Source organism: Danio rerio, chromosome 4 (genome assembly GCF_049306965.1).
Source record: "Danio rerio strain Tuebingen ecotype United States chromosome 4, GRCz12tu, whole genome shotgun sequence".
Lineage (NCBI taxonomy): Eukaryota > Metazoa > Chordata > Actinopteri > Cypriniformes > Danionidae > Danio > Danio rerio.
The window spans coordinates 10,374,090-10,392,255 of NC_133179.1; the positions used below are offsets into that span (position 1 = coordinate 10,374,090).

At 32.9% G+C, this 18,166-nt stretch overlaps 2 protein-coding genes across 13 annotated transcripts in view; both read right to left on the bottom strand.

Moving 5' to 3' along the window:
* Nucleotides 1–2,066: 2,066 nt before the first annotated feature.
* parp12b (poly (ADP-ribose) polymerase family, member 12b) lies at nt 2,067–10,959 on the bottom strand. Its single transcript, NM_001115086.1, has 8 exons — nt 10,510–10,959; nt 8,360–8,495; nt 6,189–6,444; nt 5,936–6,028; nt 5,726–5,852; nt 4,028–4,196; nt 3,286–3,406; nt 2,067–2,587 (listed from the first exon to the last, which is right to left on the bottom strand). Exons 1-8 carry the CDS (start codon nt 10,845–10,847, stop codon nt 2,487–2,489), a joined length of 1,341 nt encoding a protein of 446 aa, NP_001108558.1. The 5' UTR covers nt 10,848–10,959; the 3' UTR covers nt 2,067–2,486.
* A 1,185-nt stretch (nt 10,960–12,144) lies between these two features.
* Nucleotides 12,145–18,166, bottom strand: part of glt8d2 (glycosyltransferase 8 domain containing 2) — a 28,630-nt gene continuing 22,608 nt past the window's right edge. For 6 of the 12 annotated variants that reach the window (XM_073946627.1, XM_073946620.1, XM_073946628.1 and 3 more), the window contains 7 exons: nt 16,071–16,198; nt 15,806–15,986; nt 15,535–15,685; nt 14,569–14,718; nt 14,333–14,454; nt 12,993–13,119; nt 12,145–12,921 (listed from right to left, as the gene is read on the bottom strand). In XM_073946627.1, coding sequence (XP_073802728.1) covers nt 12,588–12,921; nt 12,993–13,119; nt 14,333–14,454; nt 14,569–14,718; nt 15,535–15,685; nt 15,806–15,986; nt 16,071–16,198 — 1,193 coding nt within the window. In that variant the 3' untranslated portion in view covers nt 12,145–12,587. Of the gene's footprint in view, nt 12,922–12,992; nt 13,120–14,332; nt 14,455–14,568; nt 14,719–15,534; nt 15,686–15,805; nt 15,987–16,070; nt 16,199–18,166 lie in introns of those variants that run through there. The other 6 variants (XM_073946624.1, XM_073946626.1, XM_073946625.1 and 3 more) reach the window with 4 other exon arrangements.

Genomic DNA, 18,166 nt, shown 5'->3' on the forward strand with positions numbered 1-18,166 from the left:
GCTTTATGATTTAAAAATGTAAGTCAATGGTCATTTTGAGAGTCCAAAAATCACATACAGGTGAAACAAAATGAATAACGGTGGCTTCTGGGTCCAATAAAAAACATAAATAAATAAATAACTGGATTAAATTGGTCCAGATTAGGAAATCCCATGTTTTGCTATGCAGGATTAACTAATCTATCTTACTTTTATGACAACAACACTAAGGTCAGCTAAATACCACCGGCCACGAACAGCCACTGTTTGTTTTAATGGTAAGACACAGAAACACTGCAATCAATAAACATTTTACTGTTTTTAGTTAGTTGTAACATACTGCGTTGATATTGTTTTGTTGTTCACCATATCTCATTAGATGTGACATCCATCATATAGGCTTCAGATATTAATTAATTTATATATCATCACATAAAAAACTAAACTTTTTTAATTTTATTTGGTTAAAAAAAATAACAACTGAATCCACCCTTTTGATGGGATCAGGATAATCCTGTTTTTTAGATCAGATAGATCGCATTCTGAGTTCAAAGTCAATAACCCAAAGGGCAGGTTTGATCTAAATCAAATGTAAGATTGGATTACGTGATCTGATCTTAATTCAAAATCCCTCTGTTTCTTTTGAAAAACCCATTTTCAACATTTTATCAAATCCAAGATCCAAAATCCCACGGGATTACTCTTGAAAAACGGGGCTCTGTGATACAATTTGTTTTGTTGAAGAAAAATTATTGTTCTGTGCAAAGAAACTGAACATTTTGCGTTACAAATATATTATTAAAAGCTGGTCTCCCCAAATGATCAAGACAAGGTTTCAGTCTCGATATGTAAAACTATAGTAAATATCAATATGACCCCCCCACCCCCATCCCCCACCTCCCGATATGATGATTGACTCAAAGTTGTGCAAACTAGAAGTTGCGGAGACTTTTATTCCAGTAGGTTGATAATTTTTCAATTTTAATGAAAGACTGAAAAGTGGGCCGTGCCTTCTTTTTGAGCATCATTCCCTTGTTGCAAAGCAATCGTCAGAAGCACGTGGTTTAGAATGGTGGTTTGTTTTTGAAGCCATTACATCTGATGTCAGAGAAGAGCCGCCACTCCAAACAAACCCTGCAGAAAAAAACTACTTAAAACTGCCTAGGCTGGTTGGCTGGTTTTAGCTGGTCAACCAGTTTCATTTTGGAGGGGTTTTGGCCATTTCCAACCTGGTCGTATAGCTGGCCAGGCTTGGAGCCCAGCCAAAACCAGCTATGCCCAACTTAAACCAGGCTGGTCAAGCTGGTTTTAGCTGGTCATTTCCCAGCTTGACCAGCTAAGACCAGGCTGGAAATGGCTAGAAACCTGGGCCAAAATCTGTCTATAACCAGGCTAAGCTGTTTTTTTCAGCAGGGAAGGGTCCAGTTTTGATTGAAGATTACCAAAACAAACATTTCAGTGGATTAGCTTGCACTAATTAATAGTTCACCTAAAGTATAACAATGTGCACTAGCAGAATAAAGGTAAATTTTGATTTCACACTGACTGTAAAATAATAATATGGGCTATGTACCATTTTCTCTGAGTTTAGAGACTCAGCAAAAGGATATAATGTTAGATAGATAATATGTGGTGGCTCAGTGGCTAGCACTGTCCCCTCACAGCAAGAAGGTCGCTGGTTTAAGTCCGAGCTGGGCCAGTTGGCATTTCTGAGTTTGAATGTTCTCCCCATGTTTATGTTCCGGTTTCTCCCCCAGTCCAAAGACATGCGCTATAGGGGAATTGAATGAACTAAATTGGCTGTAGTGTCTGAATGAGTGTGTATGGGTGTTTCCCATTACTGGGTTGCAGCTGGAAGGGCATCCGCTGTGTACAACATATCCTAGGTAAAGTGGCGCTGTGGCGACCCCTGATGAATGAAGGCACTAAGCCGAAGGAAAATGAATGAATGAAAGATAGATACTACAAAAAATACACATATATTACTGAATTATTATCATATACTATATTGGGTGCCTCTAGCCCCCCAAGAAAAATCGCGATTTTGTCCGATTACATCTATGCTTGCACACCTATTTATTTTTTATTTTTTTTACAGAAAACAGAATAGGAAAGAAATGTGTTTATTGTCCAATACATGATTTGTAAAAAGACCTCATGAGCTGATCCACATCAACCCAAAAAGATACCACGTTCACTGTAGGTAAATCCAGGCATGAAAAACCCACAGTAAAACCACACTGAAGTCACAGTATATACATATGTCCATTGGAGGGTAAAATAATGAGACATTTGAGCTAAAAGATAGAAATAGATGCAGCCACGTTTTCTGATGGTTAAAAATGATGGAAGGAATATAGTTGACTAATACCCAAAGCAACTGCACGTTCCTTACTATATCCATACAGTTTGTGAGAGTTAAATGGCAAGAAATGAATGCAGTAACTCATAATTTGAATGTCTGTGCTCAGGTGTGTGAGCATAAAGTGTGTTGTGTGTTTGTTCTGTCACTGGGCAGCTTTACTTTCCACCTCACTGATAGACACAAAGCGTGGTCGTCTCCGCACCCTTCTCTTTGTGTTGTGTTTGGGGTTCCTCTGATACATATCTGTAAAAAATAATATGTCAAATTATTGAATCTAATATCAAATAATTGAATGTGAAATAAAATAAATAAATGTCAAATATTTTATTATAATATCATAAATTAGTACTGGGCTAAGATTAACATGACACAATATATACTATACTATACTATACTATAATATAATGTAATATAATATAATAACACAATTTTATATAATATAATAATATAATAACACAATTCTTATATGATATAATATAATATTAATATAATATAATATAACACAATTTATATATATATATATATATATATATATATATATATATATATATATATATATATATATATATATATATACATACATATATATGTATATAAATTGTGTTATATTATATTATATTTACATTTATATAATAATATAATATAATTAAATAACACATTTATATTTTGAATATAATAACAAAATTTTTATATAATATAATATAACACAATATATATATATATATATATATATATATATATATATATATATATATATATATATATATATATATATATATATATATGTATGTATATATAAATTGTGTTATATTATATTATATTTACATTTATATTTATAATATAATATAATATAATATAATATAATATAATATAATATAATATAATATAATATAATATATAAGCCCTGTTCTACGTATAGTGAAAGTGAATATGTGTAATACCTTGGAAACTGACATAGTAATGCCTATTGCCTTTTATGACAGTAACTTCTGCATTATTGTCCTCTTGAAAAGATTTCTCCAGCTCTCTGGATGTGACAGAAGTGGCACGTTGCTTGTCATCCTAAGGAAAAACAGTATTGAGACAAAAACCATAATCATGATAGAGCCAGGAAATGATTTAAGGATCCACATGAACTGGAAGCTGCGACTATTTTTTTCCGTATTGTGATTTAGCTCCTAGAGAAATGGAATATTAAATGAGAAAACTGTGCCACGTGAGTGAGGCTTGTTTTTTCTACTGCAAGATGATTAGATGTAGTTAAGTGAGCATTTCATTTCGAAAGATCTGGAAAAGAGTTTGGGGAGAGTTATTACAACCTATCAAACACCTCCTACTCACCATTTCTGTTTGTTGTCACTGACAGTTAGTGGGGTGTGGTTAAGTATGTTAGCCACGCCCAATGTCTCAGACAGACGTAATGTGAGGATTTAAACAGAAAGTGTATTTTCAAATTTCAATTAAAGATTACAAGGCCAAACTATTTTTCTAAATGTGAAGCTATGTGAGCTAACAAAATCAAAATGGATAGTTTTAATTTCATTTGTACTGTAATAAAACTCCCACTCTGTGTGTGTATAAGAAAGGTGTACTGTGTACTACAAGACTGACCTATGGAAGACTAAGTTAAGGGATAACGTGTATTCGGAGAGTATGTCCGCTATGTTTGCTACTCAGTCTCACCGGATGACCGTACTCTATCCAGTTTTCATGATCTCCTTTGTAGTACCAAATCCACTGGGTTGTCAAGAAATAGTGGGCGGGTTTGGAGACTGAGGAGACTGTAGAAAGCCGGCGCACAGGGTCACCGTTCTTGGTCATGGACACAAAATTCACTGGCCTTGAGCCTGGACTGAATCCAAAAGAAAAGTTCAGTAAGTACTTTAGGGTGAGCAATAAAAGGGGAAAAGGGAAGAGATTGAGAAATAAACAAAAAGGTTCATGTTTACTGTGCTGCCTTTCATTTTTTATATACAGTTGAAGAATTAGTAGCCCTTCTGAAATATTAGCCCCCCTGTATGTTTTTTCCCCAATTTCTGTTTAACAGAGAAGAGTCTTTTTTAACACATTTCTAAACATAATAGTTTTAATAACTCAGTTCTAATAACTGATTTATTTTATCTTTGCCATGATGACAGTACATAATATCTGACTAGATATTTTTATAGATGCTAGTATTCAGCTTAAAGTGCAATTAAAGCCTTAACTAGGTTAATAAGGCAAGTCATTGTTTAACAGTGGTTTGTTCTGTAGACAATCAAAAAAAAATTTGCTTAAGAGGGCTAACAATATTGATCTTAATATGATTTAAAAAAAATTATAAACTGCTTTTATTCTAGCCTATATAAAATAAATAAGACTTTCTTAAGAAGAAAAAATATTATAGGAAATACTGTGAAATAATCTTTGCTTTGTTAAATTTAATTTGGGAAATATTTTAAAAAAAGGAAAAAAAATTCACAGCAGGGGAATAATTCTGACCCAAACTGTTTATAGTTTTGAAAACAAAATACAGAAACTATTAAACAAAGACAATAAAAATACAACTATTTAACTTTCACCAATTGTAATATCAAATTAAAATGATTTAAAATGAATAAAATCAACAGATACTCTTTAAGCACTACAAAGAAACAATATACAACCATCACCAATAAAAAAGAGAGGATATTGAAACATAAACAAGATGTTTACTGTACATAGCCTATCATATTTTTTTATTATTTGGTTTTGTAATATAAAATACAGATCTACACTCATGTGTTTCTCATGGTCAACTATAATCATAACTCCACACTGCGTATCCTGTGATGTGACTATAGCTATATTAAAAAAATATATATAACTATATAAAAAAATAAAACCATTAAACTCATTAAAATATCAAATTAAATTAAAATGAATAAAACCAACAGAAACTCTTCAAACACTTTAAACAAACAATGTACAATCATCACCAATAAAAAAAGAGAGGATATCGAGAAATAAACAGGACTTTTTTTTTGTTTACTGTTTATAGCCAATCAATCTTTTGTTTATTTTGGAAAATAAATACAGAACTGATTTTTTTTTTTTTAAAGCAATGAAAATAAATATTAAACGATTCAGAACAGAAGCTCCTAACACAATGCAAACAAACAATATTCAAGCATCACCAATAAGAATAAATTAAATCTAAATAAATGTAACTAAAAAAGAAATTATTTTAAGAAATGGTTTTAAAAGGCAATAAAATAAAGATACAACAGCAAAACAGCATCTCTCCATTACATTAAGATAAACAATAAATATCTTCATTCAAAAAACACCACCAATAAAATAACATAAACTGAAAACAGAGATGCAGTTAAATCAAACACATACATGTGCATTTACACTGACCTGTATTCATTCTTTGGGTCACAATAAGCTCTCTCTATGTCCTCCATATTTCTTAATTCCCTCCAGCCTTTCCCATCGTAAAGCTCCCACTTATATGGAAGATTAAAGTGGACAAGAACGCACTGGTCTGAAGTGATAAAAAACCCATTAGAACTCATGTTAAAGACAACAAGATTAACCAGAGATAGCCTGGATGACATGGACACCAACCCTGAAACTTGCACTTCCGTCTTATAAAGTGGAGACAGATTTCATTCTTCTCCATCTGAGCGACCGGTTTGATGCCTTGATCAGATATCAGTTCTGAAATGTGTAAGAATATACAGCTGAAGTCAGAATTATTAGCCCTCCTGAATGATCATGAAAAAGAAATTACAGGAGAGCTACTAATTTTGACCTTAACTTTATATGTTTAATAAACTAACATGATGATACATGTAAATTATTACCTTTACGCACTTACCACTGCTTTGAGGTTGCGAATTCAGCCGATACACATTCTGGTAGATGTAAGGCAGTTCACGGATGATGTCACCACTGAGCCCACGTTCTTCCAGCATCCTGCGGCTGTACCCGTCGATGCTGTGTTGCCGTTTGCACTTGGGCCCGAACAGGCAGGTATCGTGCACAAAGTGCTGACAAATGTGCACTTTAGTGCAGCGCTCCATAAAGGTACAGGCCCCGAAAACACCCGTGCCTTTATTATAGTGAGCACACACCTGCGCACATACAGCACCAGGTAGATTCTTTAAACATCAGAGTGATACATGCTGCATTTACAATATTTAAAAACACACATGCATTCATTAATAAATGAAGGGGGCATTTTATGCTTTTTACACTTAACTGCATCACGAATGTAATGGAAAAAGATACAGCGGCATTGGTGAGCACTGTGGCCTCACAGCAAGAAGGTTGCTGGTTTCTCTTTACTTTAAACTTCCCCCTTGATCATACTCTAGAACTTTCTTTAGGGAACATGCATGTCTAAATAGATCAACCGACATTATGCAAATGTTTGTGTTTTGTTTTTTTAAAGATTTATTTTTGGGCTTTTTGCCTTTATTAGATAGGAAAGTATTGAGACAGGAAGCGCAGTGGGAGAGAGAGAGAGGGGGTAGGGTAGGGAAATATTCAAACTCGCAACACCCTGACGTGCTATTGCACCATATGTCTGCGCGCTAACCACTAGTCTATTGCGCCGACATGTTTGTGTTTTTGTTTGCTTAAGACATAACCTATGCATCAAAATACAGTACAATATTGGCTTCTATTATTCATTCATTCATTCATTTTCTTTTCGGCTTAGTCCCTTTATTTATCTGGGGTCGCCACAGCGGAATGAACCGCCTATTGGCTTCTATAGTTCAGGATTTCTTTAAGCAAATATGAAACAGCTGTGTAGTTAGTGCGTTGGTTCTTGCTGCCACTATATTCATCACTTCAATATTCAAAGTAATTCTAAAACATTTATCGGCAAACCTCTCCTTTTGTGTCTCTTCTTCTGTCCACATTCCATAGCATGTTAGGCCTTTTCCTTTAAGAGTGTAATAGAAAAAAAGTTACAGAAGTTTCTTTCTCAGTACCTTAACCTCCATTCAAATGTCTTGATCATACTCCAGAGCTTTCTTTTAGAAACATTCATGTCTAAGTAAATCAACCAACATCAAGCAAATGTTTGTGTCTCGTGTGCTTTAGGCATAAGCTTGTGTGTAATACTTTAATACTTTCATGTTTGGCTTTCTGTGCATGCACTTAATTTTAAACCTTTGTACACTGAAAAAAAAATGTTTATTGTTTAAACTCTTAAGGCTTTAAAATGCATGCAGAAGATTTATTTGTTGTTGCCAGTGTGCATCCAATATTATATAATAATGCAATACTACTACATTGCTAGTATTACATTTTTGTAAAAAGCATAATATGACCCCTTTAAGGTAAATTCTTTACACATTCAATGAAACTTCTCAATGTAACCAGTGCATCACAGAGCTCAGCAAAACATTTTACTTTACCTCTTTACAGGACACTCTCCTTTTTTTTCTTTCTTTTTTTTTTTTTTTTTTTTTTTCAAACTTTTGACACCTGAAGATCTTAGAACCATCATCAGCAACTCTTCGTCTTGAATAAGGCCACAATTCTTCTCAATTCTTTTTCATACATTAACATACTGACAGGACCGCTGATGAAACAGAACTTCACTTGGACGGTTTACTGGTTGACCCTTTCTTTCCTTTGTTTCTCTTTTAAAAAATCTATTTTAATTGGTGGTATTGCACAGATTGCTTCTTATCCGGGATATAACACTACAAAAAATTCTTGGTGTTTTCTGGTTGACCAAATGTATACTCGAATATTCGATTACTTCAAAACTTGTGACGCTGTTTTTTTGGGTGTAACCAAGCAGCTGATTTTTGCATGCCAAAACAAACATATGAGCGGTTACGTGAACTCTGATCTACTCTGAACGCATCTGAAAGGAGATTGGTGTTTCAAACGGCAGGACAGGTACCTGGAATGCAGAAATATCCCAATCATAGCATGAGTTCGGCTTTGGGCAGGAATTCTCTCAAGAGAAAGGAGTCCAAAAACATTTAGGTGACTAAATTAGCCTTCCTGTTTGCATTTCCTCACCTCTGGCAGCAGGGCGGGATCGTTTTGGAGTAGAAGCAGGAAAAGATCGTCCTCGTTCAGTTCATGAAGCGTACACTCGCGCAGCAGGGGATAGTTATGCTGTGACTGGATGTTATGAGAGAATTTACACTCCTTCCTGATTAACACAAACACAAAATGTATGGAATGATGTTTGGTTAACAAAGAGAAACTGAACATTAACACTCTGACGCTGTAAAAAGCAATTAGTTTGCTTTACTTAAGGAAAGTGAGTAAACGCATTGCTTTTAAAGCGATCAGTTGGCTTTACTTAAAAAAGTGAGGTAACTCATTGCCTTAAATCTATAAAGAAAATGAATTATGAACATAATTATAAAATTCAAGTTAAGTCTTAACCCAGTGATGGCCAAACTCGGTCCTGGAAGGCCGGTGTCCTGCAGATTTTAGCTCCAACATGCCTCAACACACCCGCATGGATGTTTCTAGAAAGGCTATAGCTTGATTAGCTAGCCCAGGATTGTCTGATTGGGACTGGAACTAACCTTTGTAGGACACCGGCCCTCCAGGACCAAGTTTGCGCACCCCTGTCTTAACCATTCCAAATGGCAATGGATTTACTCACTTTTTAGAGTAAAGTCAACTTGTTGTTTTTAAGACAATAGGTTTATTTGTTTTTATGCAGATTTGATGTATTTTTAACCAATCTATCATTATATTTCATACTACCATTAAAAATATGAAGCATTTTTTATTATTATTATTAGTCTAATTATGTTGAAAAATACATATATTTAAATTGCAATGTTGTGTGTTATTATTGATGTTAATGACATAGTATTATTATTAATGCATTATGTTGTAATAATAATCTGTTACATAAAATGAAACCTAATACTGATTGTAATAAATAAAAAATGAACAAACGTTGACCATTTGCCAGGTTAAACTCTATCATGTTTGTTATATCAATCTAAAATGTGGAAAAATAAAAGTTTGAATGCATGTTTATGAGTGTTCAAAAAAACAAATAAACAAAAATAAGACAAGTAATCATAAAAATATGCTACACAAAATGATCAATGGGTCGAACAGAACCTACAATAATGAATTGACATTATTAATTTCAATAAATTAATACTAATAACTAAATAACAATTTTATTTTGCATTTAAGGGAAAGATCGGCCAAGAACTGAACATTCTTTCATCATTCACAGCTATTTGACTTCCTTTTCATGCTTTCAAAGGAGAAACAAGTAATCTCATTACCTTAAAATGATTAAGTAAACAAATTATATGCATAATTATAAAACTTAAAATCAATTTAACCGTTCCAAGTTTCAATAGATTTACTCACTTTTTAAAGTAGTCAAACTGCGTTTTAAAGTGTATGCTATATAATATGCAGATTTTTTGTATTTTTAAACAATCAATCATTATATTTTATATCCCCATAGAAAATATGAAGCATTTAAGCATTTTTTTATTATAATGAAAAAGTATTATTATTAATGAATAATGCTGTAATAATAATCAGTTATGTACAATTATATTGATTGTAATAATTTAAAAATGATTAATTGTTGGCCAAGTTAAATTCAATCATATTTGTTATACTATCAGTCTGAAATGTGGAAAAATACATTTAAAAAGTGCATCAAAATATTTGAATGCATGTTTATAAGCGTTTAAAAAAACAAATAAACAAAAGCAAAGAAGGCCAAGTAATCATAAAACTATACTACACAAAATGATCAATGGGTTAAACAGAACCTACAATAATAAATTGACATCATTAATTTCAATAAATTAATACTTATAACTGAATAACAATTTTATTTTGCATTTAAGGGATAGTTCTCCCAAAAACTGAACTTTTTTTCATCATTTACTCACTTTCCCAAGCTATTTGAGTTTCTTTTTATGTTTTCAAAGGAAGATACTCTGAAGAATTGGGAAAAACAAAGCGGTTTATTGACTTCCACAGCTCAGTGTGAGTAAATGGTGAGGACATTGTCATTTGGTGAACTTTCCCTTTAACGCATGTGTATTTTATGTATAAACTACATCATTAACATTTTATTAATTACCATATATTTTTATTTTTCACTAACATGACAGGAAAATCTTACATTAAAGAGATACCGCTTAAAAATGTTCTCTCAAACTTACCTTCCTTTTCCATATCTGCAGTTCCCGTAGACAAAATACTTGCAGAGGTGCAAGTCTTGGCACTCGTAACATTCATTCTTGGAATATTTCTTGCAGAGTCTCAGAGATGTCTTGGCGACAACTGTGCAGTCTGATTCTGCATCCTCCTCTCCGGGTCTGCTCTGGACCATAACGAAGCGGGCGCATTTCTTGACGATGTACCAAAAATCTGCTTCGCTGATCTCAAAACGCTGGAAGACCCTCCGGTGCAGCTGGGACATTTCCATGGAGCCTTTATTGCTGCATAATATGCTGGTCGCATAATGTATGACCCGAGTGCAGTCCGACATATCGGACATAGAGATGAGAGCCTCGGGTGGGCTCCAGTCTGACTGTACTTCGATGTTTTTGAGTCTTCGTTTCTACATAAATGAAAGCGGAAACTGCAATAACGTAGTGCTAAGATTCGGTACCAAGTTTCCAGTGCCAATCATTTTCAAAATAAAAGTCTCGTGAAAACAACTATGACGGACAGACTATGGAGCCAGATCAGTCTCAAAAACAATACATTTGCGTTTATAAAATTCATAAATGCACAGCACTATTCATAAATCCACAACTCCTCCAAAAAAAGATTTGTATCGAATCATGTCCTGCCAGAAAGGTCTTAAAAATACCCCACACAAATTTAAAGGACTCCATATTCTTGGGAGCACTTTCCAATGCACATTCAGGGGTTCATAAATACATCTAACATGTTCACAAATGCATGAGGAAAGTAACCCAAGAACCATTTTAATCCATTTTAAATGTTTTTAAGATATGTGTGAGCGTTTGGGAAATATTTTTGCTTTTTACATTTGAATAGGGTATTTGCTCATCTACTGTTTTCTTCCCATACCAATAAACTTCCGGTGAACGGTTAATGTGACTTTTTAAAATTTTATACAATTCCTTTTACAGCATCGATGTTGTAATGTAATTAAAATATGATCAGTTCAATAGACTTCAGCATTCATTTAGTTGTCGAAGCGTAAACCGAGATGAAAAGCCATTTACATGCATGCTCCTGTCAGTATCAGCAGGCTACTGCAGAAACACAGCTGAAAATACTGGAGCAAAATGAATGTTCATATTTTAAAGACATGGCACGAGAAAATGTAATTTAATGTAATGCTTCTTGTACAATCTGAGACCCACTTTATATCGTATATCTATCAGGCAGTGGAGATCATTGATTCGTAAGGAAAACAGACCTTAAACGTGCAGATTTTGTAACTGCAAACAGTTAATTGACCCAGATTACTGCAAAATTAAAAGTCCTTCTGCATACTTCTGCATATACCCTATTGATGAATTTATGAATTAAAGTTGTGGATTTATGAATTGTGTTTTTACTTTACTAATTTTATGAATACAAATGTATCATTTTTGCGACTGTTCTGACTCCATAACAGACAAACAGGCAGATATATTTACTTTTTTTCTGCCACTTTCATTTTGTTTATAATATGTTTATTAATTTTATATGTATTAATTATACTTAATGTAACAATAAATCTAAGTGTTATAAATACAAACAAGTGTTATGAACACAAGACCTATTTTAATACGAATAACACTGAGTTAAAAACAATAATAATGGGTTATGTAGGATGTATAGTTAATACCGCAAGTAGCTCAATTACAGCTAAAAATAGATCTCTGGCTATTTTGAATAGAATATAACAGAATAGAATAGAATAAGATAGAATAGAACAGAATAGAATAACATAGAATAGAATTAGATAGAATAGAACAGAGTAATAGAATAGAGCAGAATAAGATAAAATAGAATAAGATAGAATATAACAGAATATAATAAGACAGAATATAATATAATATCATTTAATAGAATAGAATAAGATGGAATAGAATAAGATAGAGTAGAATAAGACAGAATGGAATAGAATAGAGTAATAGAATAGAATAGAATAGAATAGAATAGAATAGAATAGAATAGAATAGAATAGAATAGAATAGAATAGAATCTGCTCTGATCATGTGACAGATTTTTGATATACTGTAAGTTAGTGTTTTAATCTATTGGTTCAGTGCTTTTAGATGAGCTTCCTCCTGCATAATGCATTTGCCGGGGAAACCTGTTCAGTTGATCTAGTAACAGACAGACGTCGATCTAACCAACCAGCCTTTCCTTTTTGGGGTAGAGTATTAATGTCACTCTGTAGCCCAAATACAGAGACCCGTGACGCCGTCCATGACCTTTTCGGAGTTTCACCCTGCTTGCAAGACAAAGCTGTTTCTGCAGAGTAGCTCCTGTTGAGTTTTGGAGTAATATGTGGCTTGTAGTAATACGATGCCTGTTGTTGTCCACTATTTGATTTCTTACCCGGTGACCACTTATTCTGTCCAATGACATCATGTTTTGAAACCCTATTGAAAATAAATAAATAACTATCTGTGTAGTCAATTATAACACAAGACTGTAATACAAATGAGCTCACTTCACAAAGCCTTTCGTCACTAGATGTTCAGAGCCCTGGAGTTGAATCTGTGTGTCTGCAGCTCTCTGAAGAAGATCCAGACCTTCTCTCCTCTCCATTGTACTGCAGCTACATAACAACAATTTACCTGTATATTACAGACAGACAATACATCAACCATCTGTCATAAACAAGATATTTATTATGATCATGTGATGCTTAGATAAAGATGAGAATTTATGCCACTTGCTTTGCAAAACACAAGCAAAAACATGTCTTGAGAGTTGTGTTTCTAGAATTTCTACATACCGCTAGCTTGTTCTTTGCCATTGTTAGCATGTTTCAATCACATTGTTAACATGTTTCTAACATGGTTGACCACACTGCTAGTATGCTTAATCATGTTTTAGCATGTGTCCAGCATGTTTAAACAGCTTCTAACATGATTTAACACACCACCGCATGTGATGGCATGTTTTAGCATGTTGTTAGCCTGATTCTAACATGATTTAGCACACTATTAACATGTTTATTGCATGATATAACATAATGCTAGCATGTTTAAACACAACACGCTTTCATAAACGGTTTGTATGTTTCAAACATATTGATTTAATAAACCACTAAGGATGTGTTAGCATGTTTTTAGCATGTTGTTAGCCTGAATCTAACATGATTTAGCACACTGCTAAAATGTTTCTTGCATGATTTAACACACTGCTTGTGTGTTTTAACTCAGCACATTTTCATATACTGTTTGCATGTTTCCAACATGATTTAACAAACCTCTAAGCATGTATTGGCATGTTTCTAGCATGTTATAAGCATGAATCATACATGATTTAGCACACTGTTAACATGTTTATAGTATGATTTAACATAATACTAGCGTGTTCTAACATTTCATACACAGTATGTTTCTAGCATGATTTAACACCACTAAGCATGTGTCGGCAGGTTTCTAGCATGTTGTTAACATGATTCTATCATTACTTAGCATACAGACAGCTTCAACACACTGCTAACACATTTTTTGGCTTGCATGTTTTAAGAATCCTGTACTAATATTTCACAATATTGCTGTTTTTACTGTATGTTTGATCAAATAAATGCAGCTTTGGTTATAATAAAAACTAAATAAGAGCTGAAAACATTTGAAAAAAGAAATTATTGCAAACTTGCAGACGGGAATGGCTCCAGCTGCTGACTGACAGTGCTGCATTGGATCAGTGGTTCTCTGCACACTTTCTAAAGTATTGATTTATCTCCATGCTCTTTTGAGTGGGTTCAAAGCTTTGAAGATTCTCCGAAACCAAGGCCTGAGCAGAGCCAACTCTGAAGGCCAATTCTTTGTCACTTACCAAGCTTCATAAGAACTACAGCAAGGCTGTGATGCAGAACGGGAAGCTGCAGTGTCAGAGCCTCAGTCTCTTTAGAGCTTATAACATGGCGGTAGAATTCAACCATCCTCCTCCGTGTCCATCTAAAAGCAAATCAAGCCATTGATCTTGAATTCAAATGATGCGATCTTAAGGTTTAACAACAGATTAAGGTTACTACAAAAACTGTAAGCACAGAACAGACATCTTTCTCTTACTCTGTGTTAGTTTGATTGTTGGCCCAGAGATCTGCAAGCAGCTCCTCCACTTCTGCTACCAGAGGATGATCTTGCCCGTACCAGCGTCTCCTGCTTTTCAGAGCAGACTCCAAACACCTTTCCGCATTCTTGAGCTCACCAAAACTCAACCTTTACAAAAAATTAATAATGCAAATGTGCATTATTTCCATACTTTTAATTGAGAATTTTTAAACCTGTATGGATGCAGATGTAGCATTATAAAATAATTTAGATGTTATTTCATATGTTTATTTACATTATCATATTTACTTTTTACAGTATATATACTTTAAATTAATTCATAACTGACACTATGCTGTGTGTTTTTTAGTTCCTAACGCTGTACAAATGCTGGGCTCCACGCAATTCCTTCATGTTGTACCAACTTAAACTAATGTGAGTGGACTGAACACAAAATAATTAAGTTATTATAATAATTAAAAAAAACTCAAGAACAGCGTTAACTTAGTTCATTTTAAATTAGTTGTTTAAACAAGCAGCAAATTAATTTTTGAGTGAAAAAAATGAAGAAAAAAACATGTTCAACAATTAATTAAAAATGTAATGTATTTTTTAACTTAATTTAATATTAGATTTAATTTTACATGTAATTAGAAATTTATTAATTAATATAATAATATTTAATTACATTTTTGGTTTATTTAAATTTTAATAAAAGTAATAAAAAATTTCTTAAAATTATTTTTCATTACATTTTTAATAACATTTCTAATTTAATTTATAAATTAATATATTTTTTATTTAATTTATAATTTAATTAAATTTATTTAATTTATAAATTAATAAAAAATTATAATTTTTAAAATTTAATTTAATGTAATTTTTGTCATTAGTCATTCAGTCATAATGGTTTCGTTTAATATAAATACATTTTATTCAATTTAGAGTGAAAACATTTTTTTATTACACTAATTTTTTACCTACTTGTGAATGGCCTTCAGAATCATTACAGTGCCTTCAGCACATGGATGGGCAGACGTGTATCTGGCAGAGCGGATCTCTCTAAAAAGCTCTGGCACTGCAAACAGTCGTCCTTCCTCCAGCAGCGCCATACACAGACGACAAAGCAGCTGTCCTGTGGGAGCAGATTCATCCTACATGTGTTCAAATTTTCCCTTGCCAAAAAAATAACTTTCCTTATCAGTTTATAAAAGTCACACGCATGCAAGATGAAATATGAAATGCACGTTAGTACCAACTATGAGTTTGACCTCTACGCTGTCGAGATGTGCTTCGGTAAGAGACCTGGCTGTCTCAAGTCCCTTGTGGCAAAACATCTCTATGTCTTTCGGCAGATGCATTTGGACGTAAAGCTCTGCCATCATATGTTGCACGTTGAGCTGCAACCTCATACTGTCACTATCGAGCTCTACAGTCTGTCAATCAAGGATATACAAGGATTCACTCTTACAAACTCATTTCTGAATGCATGCAATTTCTGATAATTTCTTATATTTTACCTTTTGCAGAATTTGATCTGCTTGTAATAGCATCTCCTCAGTTGTCCTCATCTCACCCATATATAGCAGAACTTTTGAGCAGAATAATGATAATCTTGATAAACGACTGGGATCTGGAGTGTCAGCATCTATGAAAGATCAGCTTAATTTAAAGATATACACTGACCCTCACTAATATATTTTTATTTTTTATTTGTGTTGCGCTTGTCATTAATTATCATTCAAAAGCAGCTTAACAAAAGGTGTATATTGTTACTACAGTACATTCAAAATCAGAAGAGTTAAGAGATTAATAGGTACAGGGTGGACACAGCATATAAACATAAATACACTGTAAAAATATCTGTAAATTAGCCGTTTTCCAAATTTTGGGATTCCTGTCTTTATTTATTTATGCTTTTGAATTGCATTATGGAACCTAAATCTTTCTTGCTACAATCTTTGACCTTGAAAATTAAAAAAAATAAATAGCATTAAAGTGATATATTGTCTTGGTTGTGTTGTATATTTTTATTATCCAAAATCCTTGTAATAAACTGCCAGTACATTTTCTGTTATTTTATTTCTCTCTATATTATTTTTTAAACGTTATATTATTTCAAACAACTAAAATGTCAATGAAAGTCACTTTGTTAAACTGTAGAGTTGAACTTTCAACATTAAAAGTCGACAGAGCAGAGATCAAAGTCCCATAATGCAATTTACAACCGTAAATAAACAGAAAACTGAACTACACAACACAGAAACTGTTAATTGAAAGATATTTCAAATCTTATATAATCAGTTATACAATATATAGTGTCTATCCGAAATGTTTAAGTGTATAATACATGTTCAATGAACTGTAATAATATTGCCACCATTTGTAAATATCAGTAATGAAGGCTGGGAAAAATCTACTTATTGTTTAGCCTTTTGATCTGAAGACACTTGAGTTTATTTTTGGATGTTGGTGACGTCAGATTGCCAGTTTTGGAGAATTTTTGACCCCAAGACCCAACTAACATCTGCAGTTCTCAGCTGTGATTCTCGGGAGATTTTTTTGTCTACTCAACACTGTAAACTTAGATTTTTTTTTGTCTTCTTTCTAGTCTAAATATCAAAAAAAAAAAAAAACTTAAATCAATAAGCAAGAAGCAAGATCTTATGTCAAAGAAAAAAAAACTTAAAACAAGACAACACTTTTTGCTTGTCTAGAAAATGCTTCTTGATTTAAGGATTTTTAGATATCTGGACTAAAAACAAGAAACAAATCTAAGTCTAAGCATTTTTTTGCAGTGAAATCATCCTCCTGAAAGCTTCAGACTGATTCTTAATACATTTGATTAGAGATTCTTAATAATTGCCCTAATGGTGCCATTTTCAGTGTTTATGCTAGTTTTCACAGCCACTTTCCATTTTGCAAAGCTCAATAAACGTTTGCCACAGATAACAGCTGTGTTCTTTGAATTTACCCATTGTGATGAATGAGTGTGTAAGTCTGACTTGTGCATTTACTCATATCTATAGGCAACAGATCATGGTACTAAAAATGTAAAATATCAACGGCAATATAATTATAAAATATTTTGCTCATTTGAATTTATGAAGTTGCCAATAGATTGTGGTACATATACAGTTAAAGTCATAATTATTAGCCCCCCTGAATTATTAGACCGCTTGTTTCTTTTTTCCCCAATTTCTGTTTAACGGAGAGAAGATTTTTTTCAACACATTTCTAAACATAATAATTTTAATAACTCATTTCTAATAAATGATTTATTTTATCTTTGCAATGATGTCAGTTAATAATATTTCACTAGATATTTTTAAGACACTTCTATACGGCTTAAAGTGACATTTAAAGGCTTAACTAAGTTAATTAGGTTAACTAGACAAGAAAGAGTAATTAGGCAAGTTATTTTATAACAATGGTTTGTTCTGAAGATTATCAAAAAAAAAATATAGCTCAAAGGGGCTAATAATTTTGTCCCTAAAATGTTGATTAAAAAATTAAAAACTGCTTTTATTCTAGCCGAAATAAAACAAACAAGACTTTTTCCAGAAGAAAAAATATTATCAGACATACTGTGAAAATTTCCTTCCTCTGTTACACA

Bases quoted from the DNA above. Each gene is read 5' to 3' on its own strand.
- parp12b (NM_001115086.1), bottom strand. From the start codon at position 10,847: ATGTCCGATATGTCGGACTGCACTCGGGTCATACATTATGCGACCAGC. The intron at 3,407-4,027 runs GTGAGACTGAGT...GTTTTTCCTTAG, and splicing joins GGATAGAGTACGGTCATCCG to GATGACAAGCAACGTGCCAC. The intron at 2,588-3,285 runs GTATTACACATA...TATTTTTTACAG, and splicing joins TTACTATGTCAGTTTCCAAG to ATATGTATCAGAGGAACCCC.